This window comes from Solea senegalensis, linkage group LG8 (assembly GCF_019176455.1).
Source record: "Solea senegalensis isolate Sse05_10M linkage group LG8, IFAPA_SoseM_1, whole genome shotgun sequence".
Lineage (NCBI taxonomy): Eukaryota > Metazoa > Chordata > Actinopteri > Pleuronectiformes > Soleidae > Solea > Solea senegalensis.
Genome location: NC_058028.1, coordinates 20382039 through 20400156, shown reverse-complemented (window position 1 = coordinate 20400156; position 18118 = coordinate 20382039). Strand labels below are relative to the sequence as shown.

The following is an 18118-nucleotide window of genomic DNA, read 5'->3' as shown; positions in this document are numbered from 1 at the left end:
CTCGTTCCTTCCCTACTTTAACTTCCACTCTTGTATTTGAATTTCTCATATTTTAAGTCCGCTTGTTTCTTTTCTTTTGATTAGTTTCCATGCATTTTCAAATCTTCTTTCATTGTTTTCCGTTCCTCATCATGCCCGTCATTCTCACTCCATCTGTCGCTCCCCGCCCCTCGTTCTCCCATCTTTACTGTGATCATATTATCCTTCTTTATTCTTTCTCCCTCTTCCCCCTCCTTCCATCCATCCATCCATGCATTAGTTGGGTCACTGCTTTTTCTCGCGGGTGGTGATAGTGACCAGTTGCTTGGCTGCCTTGGCGATGTCGTAAGCGCACTGGATGACCTGCTGAGTGAGGAGTTGGTAGTCCACTGCAGGGGCCCCGGGCTCTGACGGCGCCGCCTTACGACACTCCACCTGCAACCGCGAGGCACTGGACGCCAACAGGCGGAGGGAGCAGTGGACTGCATCCAATGCTGGACGCTACAGAGACATCACAGGAGGGAAAAATTCAACACTCATGGATGATGTCTAGCGTGAGCAGACGGAGATGACGACAGTGGAAAACAGACATGGAAAAGGGAGAAGACAAGAAGAGGGAACTTACTTTAGGAAAGAGCGACGCCATCTCAGTGACAGCAGAGTGGATCTTCTCAGAACATGGAACAAAGCTGTGCAACAGAGAATTGTACTAATTAACTCAAAGATTGAAGGAAAAAGCTTTGAATAAATGCAGACATGCAGAAATGTGCATGTCTGAATATTGAATGATTTTATAATGATTTCAACAGCTTACCCAGTTTTAAGTAAGTCTTATAATCTCCTAAAATCAAGGGAGTGATTATCATATCCTTGTATTATTATGTATGTGTTAACGGGTTTCACTCAGGGGCAGAAATCAATCTTTCATTATAATCTTGATAACAATAAATATTAACTGAATTGACTGGGGAATGTTATATGTCACAATGACACCAAGTCCTAATTCAAAAACAATGAAACGGTCTGGTAGTTCTTGTGCTAAATGTAAAAAACACAATGAGAGGAATTGACAGCAGACTGTCTCCGGTCACTCACCTGTCATGTTTGAACTCCTGAGCTGCTCTGAGCAGCTCCTGGATGTTCTTGGTCACCTGCTCAGTCTTCAGTATGACGTCCTCTGTGCAGGGTAGAGTGGGATCTGGCTCCCCCGTCTCCCCTACTCCCTCGTCAGACTCCCCGCGGCCCTCCTCCTCACTGCTGCGGCCCATGCTGAAAAAAGAAAGCACACTTCTATTGATCAGCACGTTGTTTCCCTCAGGACAAAAGTGATACTGGAGAAAAACAACACTGACATTAAGATTAAATAATATTAATCCTTGTGTGTGTACAGTCACTTGCCGTGAATCTGACCTTAGCGAGAGGTCATATGTTTGTGTGTTGTCATAGTCACTGTCTGTGCCACTGCCATGCTTCTCTGGTTTAGAGACCTGAGGAAATAAAAACATCAACATTATGTTCCATAGATAAGTGAAAGTGAGTCTGTGGTGAGCAGCAGTAATTTATCAAATGAGAGGGTAACCTTGGCTGGCATTCTCTGTTTTGCTGCTGTCCAGGAGAAAAGTATCCACCTCGGCATGTCTGTCATGGTCAACTTTGTCTAATTTTCATTTTCGTCAATATTTTAACACATTTCCGCTGCATAGCCTAATTTTTCTGGTCCTCCGGTTGAGACACTTTTCAGAGGTGTCGCCAAGCTTTTTGGTAACATTTCACTGAATAACAGCTAGCTGCTCTCACTCCGAATTCCATGTGTCAAAGTGCAATGAGCAGTGTAATTGGTTGGGGGGGTGAAGGGCGGAGCAACAGACCAAAACACCAATCCAAGAGTTTGTGGCCCACAAATGAAAATGTATTTTGTGAATAACCTGGTTACACCATTGTTGAGTGAGCCCAGAGTTTCAATTCAATCTGTTTGCTCAATCTCTAATGGAAAATCATGGTTATTGTAGAGACTAATGATCAATGGTTACAAGACATGCACCTCAGTCGACGCACTTTACAAGTCATCACTGGCGTTATGCGTCTAGGGAAATGAATCAGTTGACTTTTGAATTTCTTCACACTCACCACGATCCTCCAATAATCCACATTATTCATTTATCCATAGAGTCCAATACAATGTCCCTCACTACACAGTATCACCTGCCAGCACAGTGTGGCTTACAGCAACTAAACAAAGCAGTCAAGAAACTGTGTGTGCAACACCTGTTACCTAAACATTGTTCCTACCCATATTGTGTGACCAAAACTTACATAAGAGTGACACCTAGTGGACAACACAATCGCTCCTTGTTATTTTATGTCAATGTTATAAATACAATGTTTTTCTTACACATAAATGTGCAGCCATAGTTGACTACATCATCTTTGTTTTAAGAACATCTGCAGACTGGACCTTCTCAAGGCAAAATGCATGTATCAACAGCAGAGTACAGAAAACCGCCCAAAAGACTCACCATATATCTGCCCATCTCTGTAGATGCAGACAAATGCTGTCCGCCATATGACGCCGGACCTCCTCCTGTACTACCCTTTCTCACCTGTGAAGAGAGAGGTAGACAAGGATGGAGAGAGAAAGACAGAAATGGGAAGGACGGAAATGACATGACGAAAGAGATAGAAAAATGAAATTAAAAATTTGGAGGGAAACATTGGATGAAAAAGGAAGGAAAAAAAGAGAAGACATGTTTTTAAAAACTGTCCAAAACACAAAATGAAGGAGCCAGTGAGAGCAGCGCCAGATCAACTCAGCAGCTCACCCATCATCCTATCAAGACTGAATGCCTCTATAGGACACGCAGAGACTAACTAACTAAAGATGAACAGCAGCAACACATCACACAGAGCCTATCTGAAATACACTACACATACTAGAAACTAATGTTGATCTCCAGTATTAGAATGCATAACAAGCAGACGTGGTGCACAGTGTGAGAATCCTACATTCGAGGACGAAATGACAAACGATGCAATGACAGACAAAATGCTTACATCCAGAGGATGCACGGCTGAACTGCAGTGAGCAAGGGACAGACAGGTGAAGAGACAGACAGACAGAAAGAAAACATACAGGTAAATCTTTGTGTAAACAGACGGTGAACTGGACACTCACTTTTGGTTCATAGAGGGTTTTCTGATGATTGACTGTCTGTATGAATACTACACTGTTATATGTTGGTATTGTGAGCCCTACTTAGTGTAGATGGACACAGCTTTTATACTTGGATGTGTGTATGAGTCACTCTGCAATTCAACCACCTAAACACCATTTTGCAGTTTCTATGCTACTGTGTGTGTGTGTGTGTGTGTGTGTGTGTGTGTGTGTGTGTGTGTGTGTGTGTGCATGTATACAATTGGTATGACCACCAAAGGGATTATGTACTTGGATCAGACATGACGCAATCACAAGTGTTGTGGTCTGCCTCACCACAATGTGTAATATAATTTATAAGTAAGTGCTTGCCAGGCTGCTGCAAAGGCTCGGAATTTCCTGTTTTCTGCAGGAATTTATCATAAAATGTGACCTGATCTTCATCTAAGTCACAAGTACTAACAAACACAATGTGTTTAAGCTATTAATGCCCAAACAGTTGGGAACGTTCATGAGAAACACTCATTAAAACATCACAGTGGTTGTGGAAAAAGTAAGTGAACCCTTGGACTTAGTAAACAGTTGAATGTCCATTGGCAGGAATAACCTCAACCAAGTGCTTCAAGTAGCCGTGTTAGACCTAAATACTGAGTCATTTCAACCAGTGATCCTTTCAGAACTGCTTCAGTTTAGCCAGTCTTAGGATGTCTGATGTCAACAGTTTGTTTGAGGTCAGTCCACTGCATCTCTATCAGGTTAAGGTTGAGGCTCTGAATGGACCACTGATTTTCTTTTGTTAAAAACACTATGAGGTTGATTTACCTGCATGTTTTGGGTCTAGTTGCATCACCTAGCTCCTGCAGAGCGTCAGCACACCCTAACCTTTTCTTGTATGTTTGCTTGAATAAAGTTGTGATTGTTCCATCAATGATGGACTAACAGGACACCAGGTGCGTTAAAACCTGACTATTCGTGACTATTCAACCGGACTATAAAACCTGACTATTCATCTTTAGTTGGCGTCATTAGTCCAAGGGGATGACTTATTTTTTCCCCACCAACACTGTTTAATGGGTGAGTTTGATAAAAAAGGTTTCCATTAGTTTGTGTGTTATTAGCTAAAGCACATTGTGTTTGTTAATATTAGTGACTTAGATGAAGAGCAGATTACAATTTATTACAAATTCACGCAGACAAGCAGGAAATTCCAAAGGGTCACATACTTTTTTCTAACAGCAATATAAACTGCCCTTTCAAAAGATATAAACAAAATGAGAGTGTGTGTAGCATGTGTTTAACTGTGACCCTTGCATCTCCAGATTAAGCAGCTGTACAGGAGCAGGAGTGTTAACTGGGAGGTCAAGTCTTTGAAAACGTAAAGGTAACAGGGTGCAGAGCAGGCTAAAGATAGGAGCATTACAGAGGTTTCTGGCAACCAAACGACCAAGACTGTTTTTTTTTTTACATCTTTCTCCTTCAGGGCACATTTGTGCACTTCCCTTTTTGCGATTGAGGTCTCATTATTCATCGACAAACCAGTGCTAAGATTTCACATTTAAAAAGGAGTTCATGCACAACTGGACCTTTCAAGGAGAAGGATCGGGAAGTGAGATGCAGGGAGAGAGAGAAAGCTGAAGGCAAAATCCATCAATGTGGTCTAAGAGAACCAATCAAGGCCACCAATAGGAGGGCGAGAAGTCCGAGGGGCCAGGGGAAGTTCTAACTTACGCTGGGTGTGTTGAGGGGCTGCAGGCGGGCTGCCAGGGAGTCCAGGGCTGGGGGACCATGGGCCGTGGGGCCAGGGGCTGCTCCTGGCTCGTACATAGAGAATGCGTGGCGGTCTCGCCGGTTGGCATGGGAGTGGGGAGTGAGTGAGGAGGACACAGTGAGCCCTGGGGTGTCTGCTCCTGGCCCAAACCCACCAAGACTCCCTCCACCTATTCCTCCTCGGATCACCCCCCCTTGCCAATGGCCTCCTCCCCCTCCACCAGGCCCCCCTACCCCATGGCCGGCTGCCCCCCCAGCCTGCTGGCCCCCCCGCAGGGCACTGTTCTCTGTCTGCATCCGTGTGATCTACAGGAGAGGAGGGAAGGAGCAGGAAAGGATGAGAGGGATGAGAGGATGGAAGGAGGGAGGGACATGGGAAGGGAAGGTCAAAGGGAAGGGAAGGGAGGGGTGGAGTCAAATGAATGGTCAAAAACAAGCACCCACAATCGCATGTACAATTAAAGGCTCACACAGGGTTTCATTTATGTAGTCACATCAGTAGTGGGGTAGGAGGGGATATGTGGTGGCAGTGTATCAGTAAGTTACGGTTATGGTGAAGCGAGGATTAGGTCATGGAAAAAGGTGGAGGGAAGGCAACATACACAACCTGTACATACACTTCTTTGCTTTAGAGGGGTCAGGCAGAAGCAATGTGGATTCACCTGCACTAAAAAGACATTTTCACTACCATCTCACCTGACACCGGTTTTTGTTATTTGCAGCGTGAACACAAGTGTTTGCTCGTACATGTGCATGTTTGCCTTCACACTTCTTCACTAAACTCTCAGACAAGACAATTTATTAATGAGCCATGGGTCACATGAGCTAACACTAGCAGACACATAAAACTAATGATGATGACTCACAAGAATCCAAATGGAGCAACAATGACTTCACTATAAAAACTAAACTAAAAATAATGACTAAAATGGGAAGATGAGGCATTTGTCAGACTCTCACTCCACATGAGAATGACTTCTGCTTTGGTTTTCGAGATATCACTGAAAATCTGTCACCAAATTCATCTTCCACGGACATCACTGACACCCTGTCAGGAGAAATATATCAGCTTGAGAAGATAATAAAATATTAACTCTTCTCTCCATCACCATGCCCTCGTTGTGTCTGGATCACTTGTTCATTCTCACTCCGCCAACCTGTCTTTGTCACTTTATCTTGCGTCTTCAATGCGTCCCCATCACCTAGGCATCTTCTCTCATCTGATACAGATATCTCACACTTTTCTGAGAACAACCTTTCTTGATTAATCCCATCTCTCTTTCTTGAAGAAAGAGGCTTTTTGTCAAGTAAATGAAGTGTCTCTCCTGCTCTGTATCTCTCAATGTTGGTTAATTCACCCTCTGAAATTTTTCCCCCAATTTATCCCTGCCCGTCCTTTCACTTCCCCTTCATAGACTTTACCTCATTTTGGAGCCGCCGCAGCTCCTCACTCAGGTTGTTATTGACTTTCATGAGCTGTTGCACCTTGGCTTCTGAGGAGGCTAGTGCCTTCTTCACCTCCAGGTACTCCTGCAGGGTGATGGGACCGTCTGACAAGTCTGATGAGTCCATACTCTGGATTGATGGGACACAGTAAGTGAGAGATGGACAAAGTGAAGAAAGCTGACATATGATTTGTGCAGTTTCTGCAAGAAAAACAAATCTAATATCTTCGGAATAACTTTCACTCATACTTTTTATATATATATATATATATATATATATATATATATATATATATATATATATATATATAATGGTTGCCATTTTCAGGGGTAACATGGGGATAATATGCAGACAGTATAGTAATACTTTTTTAGCTGGGTAAAAACAGAGCTTACAACTGTGAGAGAAAAAGAAGGCTGCACAACAGTACTGCAGCTGATCACACATAAACACAGTAGAGCCTTAGTTCTACTCTCAAAGCACCAACCGCCCCCACTTCCTGTGACCCAGAGCATGCTAAAACTCAGTCCTATATGATTCCCTAAAGCACGACTAACATATTCGCTTTACATATTTCTATTTTATGCTCATGCCCCCACTAAATGAATGTAGACTGCCATCTGACACCCAGCCACTGTTCAACCTTAGCAAAACAAAATCATAAATGCACATATTTCAAGTGTGGAGATGGGGAGTGGAGCCTCTGACTTGTGGTTTGATGGTAATTTGCCCACTGAGCTAAATAAAGCGCACAGGAAGAGGACATAGTTAATGGTTTAGTTGCCGTTTACCACTTCCACTCTGCACACGCTCTCTTCTCTTTCTCCATCTCCTTTTCCTCCCCCGTACACACACACACACAAAGACTCTCTGTACGAACAATGCCTCTCTGACAGCGACACAGAATAGCTGATGATGTCACTCAGGAAATATGTGGCAGCCCTGTCTGTGGCCACTCCCCGCAAAGCATGCTGGGACAAGCAGTTTAAAAGAGGAAAAGTGTTAATATGTTAGCTTTGTTAAATGTTACTCTCAGACACTATGGTGTGTCATCACAGCAGGTTTACCCTTTAAATGGTACTCTGCATGTTATTAAAGCAAGACTATACAAGTACTATACCTTTGCACGGTTGCTACGTTGCGTGTTGTTGTTGTTCTGGGCGGTCAGCTCGCTGTCGGTGTCTTCATCAGATGCTACACTGTCATAGTCATGCTGGTCATCATCACTGCCCAGGTCAAGTTGGTCTGTCAAAGCAAGTATTTTCCCATTCATTCAAAACAGAGTGTGTAGACTTGCTCTTTCTTTTCATCTCTTTAGTGAGATGGCTCACAATGATAAGACAACAACAATTAAAACCCCTTTCCAATCTTCACTATGTTGCTGGACTGCACCCATTAATCTTGTTGGTGCTTGCAGATATAATCTGTTGTATATAAAATGTTTTGAGATGCTTTAAGAGCCACACTGCAGAACAAAAACAAACTAAGATTGTAGGCAATAGGCATCCATATATGCAACTACTGTGAGCTTCATGTCCTTATTTTTTGCTATTACTGAAAGACCATATTAAGTCCTTTCAACCCTGAACCTCCGGTGCAAATATAAACTTTCCTCCCAGTCTCTCACCAGTTGGGCTGCTGAGACCTTTTCCCTGCTGTCTCCTTTTGGCGTCACTCAGGATATCAATGATGAGTGTGGCAAACTCACGAGCGTTGAATCGGGCCAGCTTTTGACGACCCTGCAAGAACAACGATTCAGGACTTAGGTCTTGTATTCATACGCAACTTGTGCACACACTGGAATCACCATCTGACACTTGGTAGATTTCTGTTCATTTCAACTGGAGATGTGCAGTTTGCAAAAACAATTGGGCCCACAGTCAGTGCTGCACTGCCTGTGTTACTACTGTGGTCAACTACAATGAGCTATGGAAAAACACAGTCATAAAGAGCACTCGCAACAGACACACACACACAGACAGACAAAACTGTGCAAAGAGAATAAAATGCTGGCATATCCATGTATGAAAATAGAAGGGTTCATTTCCACCGAATACACACAGACAAAACTGGAATTACGACACAAACAAGGTGCTTTTCAAAATGCAACAATTTAGAAGACAATGAAGATAAAGAGTTAAACTTAAAATGTGTTCCTCAGTGTAAATACACAAGAGATCCTACCCACTGTGAACCCTACCCTACCCACTCAGAGCAGAGCAAACGTGGCATGTTGGTGTTATTTCAGTGTGTTAAAAATCTGTGTTTACACAAATAAGCCACACAGATGAGTGAGAACTGTATGACAAGACATATGGGATTTCTCTCTCACATGGAGAGTGAGGAGACCGAGTAGCACAGATGGATTATACATTTCCAACTTTCTCACAGCTGAGGAACACCCATTGTCAATTTCACACTCATGTTTAGCTTTCCCCCCAAACACATACAGTGAGTAAGTGTCAAAAGAAATCACGAGACACTACTTTGTCTCATCCCTCTATCAATTTTCTCAGTGTCCTCAAGTTACGCATATCTGCAATTTCCTGCGTATGCATGTAGATATTTATGTGCATGTGTGGGTGGGTGTGTGTTTACCTGGTTGCGTGTGGCAGAATATTCAGGATTGACTGGTAGGAAGGGCACTGCACTGCGTTCTGTTACCAGAGTGCTGTGGTTCTGGGTCGTGAGCCACACTGGAGACATAAACAAGAACAGAAATAAGTCTGTGCGCGTGTGTGAGAGAGAGACAGAAAGAGAGAGGGAGAGAGGGAGAGAGAAAGTGTGCATGTAGCTTTAAGCTGCAAGGTCGCCTTGGCTGGAACATGGGTACTGAAACACCAATTCATCCACCCACACTTACATGGAGACACAAAACAAAATATGTTTTTTTTTGTTTTTTTTTTTTTAAATTACAGTTTTAAAAACTGGATTCCAGCCTCTATGGTGCACTGAGCTCCACAGAGTGTGTGTATCTCTGCCACTTACCTGCAGTGCTTCTGTCAGAAAGCACAAATTGACTGCTGCTGAAGGAAAGGGAAAAGAAGGAAAAAGAAAACGACAGAGCAAGAAAGAGCAGTGGTGGAGGAGGAGGAGAAAAACTCAAGAATTTCTGAGGCACTTCCTCACTTGGACTCTCCTCCCTCACTCACTCACTTCATTTGGCCTCCTTTTTCTCTTCCCTCTGTCCTTCAAATTCACTTGCTCTCGATAAAGAGCTGTATTTATCTTGCCGTTTCATGTTTTTTTTCTTAAACAGGTAGTTTCAACGTATTGCAAAATCAACACAGGCAGATATTTCTGCCTAATAGAGGACAAAACAGGGAAATAAGCAGGGAGGAGGTGATGTTTACCTGCATCATTTTCTCTGCGATCCACCTCATCATAGACATCCATTGCTAGCTCCTCGAACAGCCGATTATTGAGCTGTCACATGCAAGCAAATGGACCCAAAATATGTCAACATGTATGTATTTGTGCATAGCATAACAGCAAAAGAACTAAAAACAAAAATGTACAATGACCTGTAATTCCATTTTTAAGATTTTACTATCCAGGATGTCTGATTTTTAGTCATTCAATTTCACCAAAACAATTTGGTGTTGTAGGTTTCTCACTTACATCATTCAAATGTTGCTAATTGACCATTTTTCAGATTGTCATCTTTCTATGGGGTTATACAAACAACTCTGGAGCAGTGAAAATTTTGCCATAACAATACCTTAACAAAGCATTTGCAGCATATTTTTACATTACTTCCAGAGAAACAGATGCTCATTGGTTTGTTTGTATCTATGACTTCACACCTGTCAATTCAACTGTACACATGTACAATAAATCAAGATTTGAGTCTAACAACTCACCGCTTGGAGCTTCTTTTTGGCGGCCTTGGCCAGTTCTGAGAGGTCCAGACTAAAAAAAACAAAGATGATTAGTCCAACAGGCATTATAATTACACAGTGGAATTAGGAGGCAGAGTGGGAGGCGGGAGGGGAGATGTGTAAACGGAAAGAGAAGATGAGTTAAGGATTGGGAAGGGTGTTGTGGGGGTTTGCTATAGGACAGGATTGTAGTGTATGTCTTAAAATGTCAGCATATATCAATGTCTGCAAAAAGCAAAAAAGTATTAATTTGAATACGCTACACTACTGTAAACCAACCAATCATGTTCAATTATACAGATATAAGTTACAAATTAAATGTTTTACAGAATTTATTTTACTTTTACTATTTAACTCTTGTTTGCTCACTTGCTCATATGCAGTACACTAAGATTTTTATATTTTTTTAAACATATGGAGATGGCGGCAAGGAGCGACACATTGCTTACTGTGGAAATAACTGTACAACTCACTGACTGTTCACATTAAAAACCTCGAGAGGGAAAATCTACAAAAGGATGGGGAAGCAGAGTGAGGATTTCAATGAAGGGCAGAATTCTGTGAAACAAACGGGACAAGGAGAGTAAAGATACCTCTGTGTCGGGCACTTAGGACGAGCTCTGGCTCCACCAAGCACAGCAGAATTGGAGACAACAGAAAACGAGTGAGAAAAGTGAAGGAACAGAGAGAAAAAGGGGCAGAGAAGCCACATCAAAACAGCTTTAATTGTTATTATCAAGAAGAACCATTCACCAGAACAGAATAGATGCGAGTGGAGTTAGACGGCAGCTCAGAGGCAAGACTCAGTAAGTTACAAATACATTTTGAGGTGCGCCTGGTTGTGCGGCTAGAGGACAATCTCAGATACTTATTGATGTTTGTTGTGTGTCGTTTTTAGCGTAGTCTTAGCCTGTTCACTTTGTGTGGTCCTAATCTAAATAGCACTTTTGGCCCTTATGTGAGCGAGGGAGAGCAGAGAGAAAGAGATGCAACCCATAAAAACCTATGAATCACATTAATATAAATCAACTTAATGACGAACAATTTGTTGCTGTGTTTGCTACAAGAAGGACTGCATACAAGTTATTCTCCACCCCCACACAGAGTAGCCTTGAAACTGAGCCAAAGAACTCTGATTGATTTGACTTGATTTATCATGGCCCAACAGTGCACTTCTACACCTGCAAAATCAAACCCGCAGTTCAAGGTTAATAAACCAAGCACACCACACCTGTCCAAATCATCACTGTTAACTGTAATAGCTTAGAATGGCAGTTACTACAAACAGCCAGCTATAATATTATACAGATGCTCATTTAGTGGGTTGGATTACACATCCTATGGGGCCACCCTCTGGTCAAAAGAGTAAACTGCAACATTATCAATGAATCCTCGCCAGCCAGACACAAGTATAACAAGTCAAAAAGCTTCATGCAATCAAACTACAGTATGCATGCTTCTAAACGGCTTTTATAATCAACATTACATTACATAATAATGTTATGGTCCATACCTGTCTGCCATTTGTGGAATGATATAATGGCCATTCTTGTGATCTGAGAGGAGAGGAGAGGTTAACTGTTTTGCGTGAGGTCAGGTGAGTGTCATGTGACCTGGTCCAGTGAGTTACCTGGACGCCGTCCACACAGATAGAAGGCTAGCCTGTCCGTCAGCTCATACTGACACTCCACAAGCCGCTCTGCTAACTCTATATGACCCGCTTGCCTAAAGCACACAACACAGATTATTCGTTCTCATATTTTTTACCTGATTGAACTGAAGCCATTTTCATACAGTGGATATGATGTGGAATTTAATTTGAGTGTCTCGTACCTTGCGTAGTCCATAGGGGTACGTCCATTAATGTCAGGTGCTCCAGGATCTGCACCATACACCACTAGCAGCTCCGCTTGCAAGATCTGACCTGCCTTTGCTGCTACATGGAGTGGGGTAGTGCCTTTTTCCTAGAGAATCGGGTACACACAAGGAGTCAGGGCACAAAAAAAATAAGGCAACAGCATGGCTAGTTGCAAAATGTATTGAGTTAGAGAGCAGATTTTTCCTTACCGGGTGAAAGAAGTTGGCTTGAGCACCGAGGGACAGGAGCCGAAGACATGTCTCTAAACTCCCCGTCCGCACACTGGAGTGAAGTTGCTAATAGAGGGGAGAGAGAGAGCAAGAGAGAGATGTGGGTGGAAAGATTAAATATTACAGAGAGACAGAAACAAGCAGAACACCCTCATTTGCTCTGTGGAGCTCTACAGCATTAGAGATCATTACATCCTGCTGTGTCATTCAGATCACTTCCTGCCAGAGGGTGTTATCACTGAGCGTGCACGTGTTTAAGGAAGTGCATGACTATGCACACACATGCATGCACGCGTATGCCTGTTTATGTAAAGGTCTCCCTCTGACATCTATAAAAGAAACATCCTTTGTGCTGACACATGCTGTTCTACAGTATGGCTATGTCTTAATAGGCTCATTAACACAAACTCATGTATTGCCCCTCAGCTGTGGAACAGAGAGCCCTCACCTTGCTGAGGTCCTTGGTGGTGACACCATCATCATCGCGGCATGGCAGCTTGTGCACAAAGGCCAGCATCTGGTATTTGGCTCTGATGAACTCTGACTTAGTGGGACTGTACAGGAGGGGGTAAGAAGATAGTTAGCAGAAAATCACATCTCAAAAGGAAGCAGGTTCATCTAAAAGGTAAATGATAGTTATTCCACAGTTTTCTTGCAATGGCCGTTTTAATCACATGCCCATCAGAATTTAAGGTGTATTAACATGTACACAAAAACTGTTAGCACTGATCCCTGGGAGAACTGGCCCCTGACACGGGATAAGGTTTGTGCTTTCATGCTAATAGTTTATCCATTCAGAAACACAACTCAGAAAATGCATGAAAATGCAAGTGCGCATAAATCATGATTGGTTTTCCAACTATTCATTTATGCTTTGATGTAACATTTGATATAACATTTTACTCACTCTTTTTCATTATTTGTGCTATGTGATAAAATGGAACGAACAACACACTCTCCCATCAAATAAATGTCATGAACTAAATGCCAGCAACGCTGCTCTTTAACAGATGTGAGCAAGGTTCTTTCACATACACAGAAATATCGGAATTCCCTCCATCCAGTGCAGACAGGTGATCACCAGATTTCATAATAAACCCAGTTATTATTACTGTCTTATACAATATTTAAAACTGCACTGTATTTAATTATACAAAACACCATATGACATCAGATAAGGATAATACAAAAAAAAGTAGTCAAGTGATCCATGACAAGATTAAACAGTTTGGGTGACTTTATGGTATTAAGGAAAACCTAGGTGCAATGACACTCCACTAATGAAAACACCAATTATGCTCAGAAAGGTTATGTGACATTCCTGTGAAGCAGAGACAAATATTTCCCCCAGCAGACGTGACAGAGGAGAGCGGTATGTGGAAGTATTACTTTGTTTAACTTCAGCTTGTAGTGACTTGTGAGTGTACTTACTGGACTTTGTCCTGGGGGTTGGGTTTTCTACGACCACTTTGCACCTGAGCAGGGTCCAGGAGACTGTGTTCCCATATGGAGTTGGCCCCATTACTGGCCAAGGTCTGAACCATCTGAAAAACACACAAGATTACTTATTGATAATACACCATGTAAAATGAGTCACCATACAGCTCAATTGCAAGATTACGGACTAATTTGATGCAATATATATATAAACATTTATAGAAAAAGACATAGTGACTCTACATGTCTCAAACTTTACCTGCAGTAGTGCAGGCGGCCATCCACTGTGTCTCAGGTGCTTGACTATGGAGATATGGCGGCCTAAGCTTCGGTGAACTGAACAGCATTCATCACAGATCAGGACCCCGCGGTTAATGCTTGTCCAGCCTGGGTCTGACAGGAACAGAATGATGGTTACACATGATTTGTTAGCAGGCCGCACATGATGGTGAAGCTTGTTGAGCATGGTAAATACTATTTAGGGTTGTACCACAATATTGACTTCTGTATAGGCTGCATGTGGAAAAAAAATCTCTTCATTTCAGTGTTGCAAAATTCAAAAATATCTTTAAGTATGGGTCACGTTAATGCCCTCATGAGCCTGATGAGATGAGCAGCTCACAGCTAACACAATCTACCACCAAAACAAATAGATGCACACTTGCACGAATACACACACATCTAAAATCTGCAGTAGTCATTCTCAGGCTGGGATAAAACTATCTAGGCTTAGAGTATTACTGGTGCTAAAATAGTCAGATGAACTGACGTGCTGCGCATTATTTTTGTCAGCAGAAAATAAAAGTACCAGCAAATGCAAAAGAGCTACAGTCTAGTTTAGAATAATAGCCCAGAGTCTTTAAAGGCCAGACCAAAGCAATTTAATTCCTTAATCTGTGTAATAAATATAAAAACTCCCACAGGCTAGGCTATCTGCTTGGCTCGCTGGATCAATATGAGGCTACACCATTAAGCTATTAGACCTGGAGAGAATATTGACAGTGCTGTATTGGCCAAATATGCAGCATGACATAATTAAGCCAAAAGTTTGCCTAATTCATCAACATATCATTGGCAACTGTCTGCATAAGAACATGTACTACAATGAGCGTTACAATGGTAAATGATACAATCACTACAATGTAACACACTGACTAAACGGTGTCTAATAATCAAAAATAACAACAGGCTAAACTTGACAACACAAGACTATGATCAGATTCAATGTCACATTCAAACTGGTCTAAATGCTTGCACAAGAGCCTAAAGTTCTTACACAATTGCATCTGTGTTCGATAAAGACTTCACCATCAGGACACATGATTCATTGTTGCTATAAAGCCTGCATATTGCTATGGAATGACATTAAAGCTTCAAGAGGCCTGGCTAGGATAGGAAGTATTGGTTGTCTTTTGTAGCCATGCCATGAAGCTATCCCTGAGAATGACGGCTGGGTCATAGGGAGGTGGCCTGTCACCAGTGGCTAGGTCAGCATTTTGCAAAAAAGCACTGTGTGTGAGCACATGTTGTCCTACTTGCATAGAGAGACGTATACAACAGTAATTGCTGCTGCACTGACAAACTAGTTAATGAAAGACAGTTGTTCAAACTGGGGTTTACAAGTGCTAGTCAGATTATGAATAGCAACTGAAGGAGCAGAAGACAAACAGTTACTGAACAGAAATAAATGTATGGGATGACGCTCAGGGCATAAAATCTGTAGGTAAGGCCAGAATCATTCTGAACACTATTTTTGAACATTAGGGTCCTAAAGCCAACAAGAGCAGCTGTTGAAATGTACGTACACATGACTGAATGACAAGAACATGCACATAAATACTGGAGCACTTTTAAACAAGTGCTTGAAAATAAAACTGAGGTCATATGAGGCTATGTCTAATCGAGAAAGAGATGGCAAAACTGTATTGGCCACATTCCCCTACCTTATTTTCCAACAAAAACAGAGCAGTGAGGTAAACATCACCTATAAATGTATCAGTACACTGCAGCAGTCGTATATACTGTCTATTTTTTAGGGCTGGGTAATAAATCTATTGCAATATAATTTTGTTCAGTATCAATATAACACAGGTACAATATATAGTATATTGATATGGTGAAGTTTATTGTGACACATATTGATAGACAGTCTTTATTTAACATTTTTTGGCCATAACATCCAGTCTTACATACCCATCATACTATCCATCCTAACAACGAAGTGCGAAAACTACTGTTGTCTGACAGGTGAACTGTGATCATTGTTTTGTTTTTTAAACGTTTGGTATATCAACACATACAGAAATGCCCCTATACCAAGAGTGACATATCACTATGTCATACATGGTTTTAGCCCAACATACATATATTGCATATACGGAAATTCCATCTGTTTACATATGGTATGTAACATTTTAGAATGGGGGGTTAGATATTCCACTTTGGGATGTCTTACAAATAAAGTAGTTTCTGTATTTTCTATAATTCTCTAGGTGTAAGAAGAAGAAAACACCTTTTGAAACTGAAGAAAACTATCGCGTTTTCAATTTAAAGAAGTTAGCTTCTTTCGATGCTTTTGGAACATAAGTCAATCATTTAAAACTGATGTCAGGCACCGTTAACAAATGACTGAATTCGCTTAGCAACAACTTGCCGTTTAGCAAAAGTTAGCTAAACTAGCTAACGCTGTAGCTAAGCTAGCAGTGTTATCCAGCTACATCTAACTGAAGAAGCCGCAGTCTAGTGTCAACAATGACATAAAACAGTTACAGTACAAAAATGAAACAGTGCATCAGTTCAACACGTTAATTAGATACATTTAGAATTAGTCAGCTGCCACGGTGAGTCAAAATCGCCACCTCGTTAGCCAATCTGAGCTAACGTGATAAGAAGTCTATCCCGGTCGCGAAAATCAAAACAAACGTCTCTGAAAGTGGCGACATAAATCTGACACTCACGCCTTTCATTGCCGCAAATAAACCGCTCTCCCTCGCGTGCAATCGTAGTCAAATTAATACACAGTTATAGCAGCTCAACTTGGCTACTTCATATTTAGCAGCTATTAGCTGAGGATCGTTCCCGATGTGATAACGCCTATTTTCACTGTTTATTTTGGGCCTATGCGACGCTAGGGAGCCCTGGCCGTTTTCCTGCTCTGCGGACCCGCTGACAGTGACAGCAGCCTCGGCCCTGCTGTCCCACCACGTCGCCCTTTCGGCGTATTGTTCCAGTACAGTGGTCCATTCTGATTAATTTCCATCGCCCCTACCTGGCGCACTGCAGTCGGCGCAGACTTCTGTCCTCTGTAGCTTTCTTGACATCGTGGAAAGTGGCTGAAATCGAGCGGTGGATGTCGGCGATGATGTAGCTGCTCGCCCTTTCCCCTGAGCTACCGACCGACGTCTGCCGTCAACCGATGCGGCCCCTGAATCCCCGGAAGCCGGGTGGTGTGATCGGCTTTCCCGGCCAGCTGACAGTTGAATTTCCCGTTTGCTCCTGCGGTATCTTCGCCCACGGTTACAGCTGAACTCCAAGAATGGTGCCAAGTTTTGTGCACATAGTTTATCTGACGATTGGTGTGAACGCTCACATTGTAAAATTTGCTAAACCAATCTGTTCAGCACATGCATGCACCTCACTAAGAGACGGCAGCTTTCTACCTGTCATTTTACACACGCACGCACGCACGCGCGCGCGCACACACATGTCTCTCTATAGTTGTGAGGACATGCATTGACATAAGACCTAGCCCCTTATCCCAATCCATTACCATCTCAACTACATCCCTAACTGTATTCTGAACCTAATCCAAGTTTTCCTCTCAAAAAGCCCATTATAAAATACAAGGATCTGATGGATTTGAACCAAACTCTGCCCTCACAGATTACAAAAGATAAAGCACATCTGTTCTTAGGACACTACATTTATTTGGACATAAACCCTAACAGAAAATGAAGAATGATAAACAAAGCAGTATCCCCAACCTTAACCGTAACAACTTAATGTCTAACCCTAACCTTAACCCAACAACAATTTATATCTTAGCCCAAACAAAATCAGTTTTTCAGCTTTGACGTTCTCCCTCATGTGGATCAGGTTTTGTTCTCTCTGAGGATTACTGGTTCTGACAAGGTCAGTGTTTGTGCCAGAAAATGTTCTGGAGTTAGTAAATACACAACATAACTGTGGCCTACCAAGTAAATGTTTGATACTATTTTATGTAGGTTGATTGAAACATTACTGTGTTAAAAACGACTGGTGTCATAGAAATGACAACTCAAATCAAATGTTGGGGGCATTAGTACACACTTTCTTTCATATTGGGCCTGCCAGGGAGAAAGTAGGCAGGAGTACTGGGAGTGTGCAGCAA

The 18118-nt window shown here is 42.2% G+C and overlaps 1 protein-coding gene across 5 annotated transcripts; it reads right to left on the bottom strand.

The window, feature by feature from the left end:
* Positions 1–115: 115 nt before the first annotated feature.
* Positions 116–17419, bottom strand: git1 (G protein-coupled receptor kinase interacting ArfGAP 1). Of its 5 annotated transcripts, none has more exons than XM_044031654.1 (21): positions 17018–17419; positions 14009–14142; positions 13744–13856; positions 12761–12866; positions 12292–12378; positions 12058–12188; positions 11855–11949; positions 11738–11780; positions 10818–10844; positions 10207–10255; positions 9697–9769; positions 8942–9039; positions 7971–8082; positions 7464–7588; positions 6320–6472; positions 4859–5203; positions 2496–2579; positions 1378–1466; positions 1075–1248; positions 605–668; positions 116–480 (listed from the first exon to the last, which is right to left on the bottom strand). In XM_044031654.1, the coding sequence occupies exons 1-21, from the start codon at positions 17067–17069 to the stop codon at positions 265–267; spliced, it is 2370 nt and encodes a 789-aa protein (XP_043887589.1). In that variant the 5' UTR covers positions 17070–17419; the 3' UTR covers positions 116–264. The 5 variants fall into 5 exon arrangements, with proteins under 5 accessions (XP_043887589.1, XP_043887591.1, XP_043887592.1 ...); XM_044031656.1 differs by having other exon boundaries at positions 1390–1466; XM_044031657.1 differs by lacking the exon at positions 4859–5203 and having other exon boundaries at positions 17018–17418.
* Between the last annotated feature and the right edge of the window lie 699 nt (positions 17420–18118).